This window comes from Pinus tabuliformis, chromosome 3_2 (assembly GCF_031772625.1).
Source record: "Pinus tabuliformis cultivar Carrire ecotype Pingquan chromosome 3_2, CPIR1, whole genome shotgun sequence".
Classification (NCBI taxonomy): domain Eukaryota; kingdom Viridiplantae; phylum Streptophyta; class Pinopsida; order Pinales; family Pinaceae; genus Pinus; species Pinus tabuliformis.
In genome coordinates, this window is record NC_142302.1 from 131992715 (window position 1) to 131999268 (window position 6554).

A 6554-nucleotide genomic window follows, 5' to 3' on the forward strand; every position below is an offset into this window, starting at 1 on the left:
TGTGGAGAAACCATAACGTTTTTACTAACTTGTCCTCCCTCAAGCTCGTTGCCAACACATTTAATTTTGGGTTTTTACATCGATTTGAGTCGCGGGAAGAACTGGATGATGTTTTGGCCTTGGCATTTGTGCTCAATTTTTGATTATGGATCTTTGTGCCAAGATCACAACGAGCGCCTACATTTACTTTGACAACGAATCCTCTCATCCCATGCAGCAAAGACCTTTGACAAATAGCTTACCAACAATTAATAAAGTTTTAGGGTGCAAACCCCTAATTCATATATATATATATATATATATATATATATATATATATATATATATAAAAAACGTGTATTTATATCCACACTCCCAATAATATACACTTCGCCTAATATAAATTATAATTCAATAAATATCAATGTGATTTGCCATACGAAGATGGCATAATGGGTGCTGATTTACTACCAACCATTAAACACCTAGAAGTGAAAAGTCCATACTCAACCTTGGTTTTCTTATGACTGGAAGGTTCTACATACACCAAAAAAATCTGATCTATCTAAATGCATTGAACTGTCAGAGCTGCTAGATTCATCGTACTCATGATAAATGTTATTATAACATGCAATCATGTTCTGTATGTCGTGGGAAGTCAATAAATCTTTAGAAAAGCTTTCAGATTTCTAGACAAAAAGTCCATTTGTAGTAAATATGGACTTACAGCAGATGATCCTTTGGTGAAAAGAAGAAAAGCAAGGAAAAGAGCAAAGAAAGAATACAATGAAAGATTCTATAAAGATCACAGAGGGTCTCCAAAGGGTAGAAGAAAATATCCCAAGCAGTCTCGAGGCCAAACCTCCAGAGCAAAAAAGGGATATTATAAGTATGTCCCGAGAACACATTATTACAGACCTTCAGATATTCATTTGCATACTTCAAAACAAGAAAAATGGAATAGCCTTACATGTTGGCTATGCGGTCAGACTAGACATACCTCCTCTAGATGTCCAGAAGGAGAAGATTCAAAGAAAAACAGAGGTAAGAAATCACAAGCCTTTGTTCCAAGAGGAAAGCAAGTCAAACAAGAAGGGAAGGGACCAATGCAATGTATGAAATGTGGTTCCCATACTCATAAAACAGAATGCTGTCCCAATGTTGTAATCAGAGAAATAGCTCAGCAACACCAGATTGAAGAATCATCTTATGATTCTTTTAGTTCTTCTTCTGCAGAAGAAATACATGCTCACATACAACAATGTTCAGATTCTGATTCTTCAGAATGTTTATGTTCTGAATCTGAAGAATGTGCCTGCCAAGTTCACTATGATTCTGATTCAGAATTCTTTAGTGACTCCAGTGAAGAAGAAGAAACTGTCAAGCCACAGAAAGAGAAAGTCTTGATGGCAGCCACTGAAGAAGAAGAAATAAAATTTTTATCTCAGATCTGTGCCATGGAAGAAGGTGAAATGAAGAACCGCCTGACTGAAGCATTCATGGACCAGCTAAAATCTAGAGCTTCAAAAGATTCAGGTAAGAAATCTTTGTTTATTGATGCCTCATTTGAAAGAAATACTAAATCATTTCAAAGGCACCAAGAGAAACCTGACAGGGTGAGATCTCTCACTTTGGGAGAAGTGAGTCACGAGATTCACAACATCAAGACATAAATTTTTGCTATAAAATCCCAGATTGCAGAAATGAAAAAGGGAAAACAGGTGACCAGTCATGAGAAAGGAGATTAGTCACGGGATACTGCTCAATATAGTAGTCACCAACAAATTGAAGTTGCTGAAGGATTCAAAGATCCAAATTTTGGATTCAAAGAGATGAGGCTTATGACCATCTCTTACCAGCAACACCATATCAAGGTAAATATCTGCATTAAAGGAGAAATGTTTGAATTAATTGCACTTCTTGATTCAGGAGCAGATATTAATATTCTCAATATCAAGACCATTCCATCAAGATACTGGATTGCTGCAGAAAGAAAGGTGGTGGGTCTAGGCAACAAAATGCTTAAATATGAAGTACCCAAAGCATCTCTATGCTTTGAGCATCACTGCATTAATTTAAAATTTGCAGTAGCAGATATTCCTATTGATTGCATACTTGGCAATGTTTTCTTAGTAGCAGTAGAACCTCATGGCTCAGTGAGGCTAAAGAATGGAAAGGTTGGATATTTTATATCAGTTCCCACATCAAAAGGAACCAGAAAGAAAATTGAATTGCCATATATTTCAAATCAAAGAATTTCCACCATGGTCCAGACAGTGCAGAATCTGGATAAAGCTGAAGCAAGATTGTCAGATCTGAAGGATCTGAAATCCACTCTCAAGATTGAAGAGCAGCTCAAACATCCTCAGGTGAAAAGCAAGATTGAGGATTTGAGAAGGAAAATTGAAGAAGAATGTTGCTCAGAAGAGCCTAATGCATTTTGGCATAGGAAGCAACATACAGTTGAGCTCCCTTACAAAGAAGGTTATGCTGGTAAACCATGCAAGAGCAGAGCAATCCCTATGAGTAAAGAATATAGAGATCTCTGCGAAAAAGAAATCAAGCAGCTCCTTGACAGAAAGCTTATCAGGGAATCAGACAGTCCCTGGAATTGTTACGGCTTCTATGTCAATAAGAGAGCTGAACAGATCAGAGGAATTCCAAGACTAGTGATAAATTTCAAACCTCTGAATTCAGTTCTCGCAGATGACACATATCCTATACCACACAAAGGTGATCTCATCAGAAGAATAGCAGGAGCCAAGATTTTCTCCAAATTTGACTTGAAGGCAGGATTCTGGCAGGTTGCCATATCAGAGAAAGACAAATTCAAGACTGCTTTCAGTGTACCAGCAGGCCACTACGAGTGGAACGTGATGCCTTTTGGATTGAAGAATGCGCCATCCAAGTTCCAAAAGGTAATGGATAAGATTTTTAAGCCATACTTTGATTGGCTTATTGTATATATAGATGATGTGTTAATATTTTCCAAGAACATTCAAGATCACTTTAAACATGTAAATATCTTCAAGAATTTGGTTAAGCACAATGGTCTTGTGCTCAGTAAGAAAAAGATAGAGGTCTTTCAGACCACTGTCAAATTTCTGGGGCATACAATCTCCAATGGACAGATCTCATTACAAAAGCATGCATTGGAATTTGCTGATAAATTCCCTGATGTCATAACAGATAAGAATCAGCTGCAGAAATTTTTGGGGTGTCTCAATTATGTTAGTAACTTCTATCAAGATTGTGCAAGTGATAGAAGAATACTAAATAAAAGGTTGAAGAAAAATCCTCCAGAATGGACAGAAGTCCATACTAAGGCAGTACAAAATATCAAGGCCAAGGTAAAAACACTACCAATTTTATATGTTGTTGATGACCATGCATTTAAAATCGTATAAACAGATGCAAGCAACATTGGATGGGGAGGCATTTTAAAGCAAAAGAATGGAGATACTGAACAGATTGTTCAGTTCGCTTCAGGAGTATGGAATCCGGCTGAACAAAACTATTCCACAATAGAAAAAGAGGTCAAAGCAGCCTGGAATTGTATCAGTAAGTTTGAACTATATCTCATTAATAAACCCTTTTTGCTAAGAACTGATGCATCAACTTTACAAAAGGTCCTGACAAAAGATATCAAGAAAGCGGGAGAAGCAAAGTTTGCCAGATGGCAAGCTCTATTTGCTAACTTTGATTTCAAGGTTGAGCATATCAAGGGAGAAGAAAATTTACTTCTTGATTTTCTTAGCAGGGAATATCTTGAGCCAAAGATCATGTTATGATGATCGTCACTGAGTGGGACCAACATCAAAAGCAAGAGGTCCTACGAACTATCCCAGATGATCAAGACTGGGAAGAGTACAAAAGGAATTGGAAACCCACATGGCAGCTCAGAAATACAAAGGTACTCGACGCCAACCTGCAACCACATACTGACATTTAGCACCTTGTGCCAGAACGGAAAGTATATCCTAAAGACAACAAGTGGATCCATGATATGGTCTACGAAAAAGAAAAAAGAGATGCATGCATTACAGAAGTAGCTTTACAACAAAATTTCCATGACATTGCTGGAATTTGGTACCATGGAGGACGAAGCATGTGCATATATGAAAAATACTTTTGTATCTACCGAACAAGAGATCTTGCTTGGAATGAACAAAGACATTGGCCAGTCCAGCCATCTGCATTATGGCCAAAAGGTGATCCAAATATTATTTTTCCTGACACTGTGTATGATTTTGCAGGTTATAAGAAACTTTGGTGGGATTTCCTCAATGTCGATGACAAAGAAGAAACTCACTATACAAAGTTAAAATTCAGTGCAACAGGCACTTTCCAAAGAAATCAATAGTGTAAATGGTTCAGAGATTGGTGGCGCGACTATGGTGTAAACAGGACTGCAATGGACCCTATATACCATACAGAATATTGTAGAAAGCATTGTGACTTATGTTTTGAACAAAATATTGTAGAATGCTTTCATCCCATCTACAAAACTGTCAAAGAAATGGCAGATCAAGAATGGTCCCCATTCCATGATGTAAACTATTCACTCCAAGAGTACATGCGAGAACATCTAGAGTGGTTAGTTTTAACAAAAATAAACATCAAATTGTTTTGTGTAAACCTATGATCGTCTGCAGGATATATACAAAAGCCTGGGATGAATTATTGTATAAAAGATATTCCTAGAACTAACTGTGTTCTGACGGTTCACATGGGCTTTCCGTAAAAGTATCCATAGTGTAATCATGATGTCCAGTCACAAGGACTCAATTGTGGCCAGATTTCCCGTGGGCTTTGCTGTACTAAAGCCTCCACTGTGTAAATAATGCATGAAATATATTTTCTCGTGGGCTTTGATAGATAAAAAGCATCCACTTTGTTTTGTCGGAAGCCTTTCCGTAATATTTTCTTTTCCAGACTGGAATCTTTGTGCGGATGTCGCTCTGGCATTACCTGAAAGCAATGATTCCATCCACCTTTCGGTCAGTCTACTGATGGCCTACAGTAATGCTTGTCCCCTCTCATTCCTATATAATGAGGGTAAGGCTCATTGTTGAGGCATCGAGTCTTAGAGTATCTTAGAGAGTCAGTCTGATCTGAGAAGCCTGCGTATCAGTGTGCTCGGCACTGGTAAGAACCTAAAGTGGCCGGATCATTTTAGAAGTCTTCAAGTCTGTATATGAGTCCAGTCATATTCTGAGGCAGAGCCTATCTTTCGCCAGGTAGCCTTCGGTATTGCTTGTTCCTTGCGAACAACATAAAGTCCGATAAATGCGAAGATAGTCAATCTCTGATAAAGAATCTCTCTGTAATAATCTTGAAATCCATTCTGAAATAATATGAGTATACCATTCTGCATTTGAATACCTTGCGCATTTATATTGTCTGTTGTGGTAGTAGTTATCTTTGAGCTTTCATCCAAAGTTCACAGGAAGTTCATCAGAGGTTCACCAAAGGAACGAAGGGACGCCAAGGCCGTTGTTAGGCGAGGAAGCTATTGTTGAGGCCACGAGAGCATGAAAGTTTTGAGTAGGTTCGCGCTAAGTTCACCACTGGTTCACCAAGAGTTGGCTATCAGAGATAAGCGAAGAGACACAGCAAGTAGCAAGCTTGTGACAGAATCCCCTGCTTAAAATTGGTATCAGAGCCAGTAACGTCTGGTTCATAAGGTCAGTATTCTATTCTTAAAATCATAAAGAATGGATTCATTTCAGAAATCTATTTCATTCTGTGAATTAGAACAGAGAGAATCTTTGGCTGAAGAAAATCTACTGAGAGATATGTTTGCTTCAAGTTCGAGTCGTGTCCTAAATCAAGCTGAACTTGAGTATGAAGAAAGTCAGCCATTTGCTTGTTGGGAATTACCTGTCATAGCTCCCTCAGAAGTCTATAGTGATATATCTATGTTTCATTTAAAAGCTGTAACGAGACATTAACTTTAATCCTTTTTAGGTCGTGTGCAATATTGTATTTTAGCTATAATGATCCTCTTTTTGCCATGATATTACTGTCATCACTTTTTGGATGCATGCATAATAAATGAGTCGGTGAGTCATTCAGTTAAGACTAGCGAACAACCACAAAAAAATATCCCAGCGAACCAGCGAGGATGAGCCAGATTGTGAATTATCAATTAGCCACAACATAACCATAGCTACATTATTTCTGCATTGCTCGAATGCCTATAATACTATCCAATTTTTTTTTTTTTTTTAATAAATAAACAACGAGCCTCCAATGTTGATTTCGATGATGTAAAAATCAAGTGATTTTTGGATGAGCATTGGTTCTGCGTTTCTCATTGCGGAAATGTATGCCTTTTTCATGCTGAGTTCACACTGCTAACTAGAAGCTCTATCCGAACTCGTGTAAATTGCAACCCTTCCACAATATCAATTTCTTTCTATGGGAGTATGAGGATAAAGTAGGGTTCCTAAATATTTACTGCAACGATGGCAAGACTATTAACGAGAATGGAGAAAACGAGGACATTCGTGTTGGGAATCACGATTGCTGTTAGACCAAAACTCATAGGTGTTAGTCAACGATCGCATCGC

At 37.9% G+C, this 6554-nt stretch overlaps 1 protein-coding gene across 1 annotated transcript; it reads left to right on the forward strand.

Moving 5' to 3' along the window:
• The first annotated feature begins 1085 nt into the window (after nucleotides 1-1085).
• Nucleotides 1086-3770, forward strand: LOC149180180 (uncharacterized). Its single transcript, XM_089413788.1, has 4 exons — nucleotides 1086-1515; nucleotides 1909-2852; nucleotides 3012-3237; nucleotides 3391-3770. The coding sequence occupies exons 1-4, from the start codon at nucleotides 1086-1088 to the stop codon at nucleotides 3768-3770; spliced, it is 1980 nt and encodes a 659-aa protein (XP_089269914.1).
• Nucleotides 3771-6554: the final 2784 nt, after the last annotated feature.

Bases quoted from the DNA above. Each gene is read 5' to 3' on its own strand.
- LOC149180180 (XM_089413788.1), top strand. From the start codon at position 1,086: ATGCAATGTATGAAATGTGGTTCCCATACTCATAAAACAGAATGCTGT. The intron at 2,853-3,011 runs GTGATGCCTTTT...AATATCTTCAAG, and splicing joins CAGGCCACTACGAGTGGAAC to AATTTGGTTAAGCACAATGG. The intron at 3,238-3,390 runs GTGATAGAAGAA...TCGTATAAACAG, and splicing joins CTTCTATCAAGATTGTGCAA to ATGCAAGCAACATTGGATGG.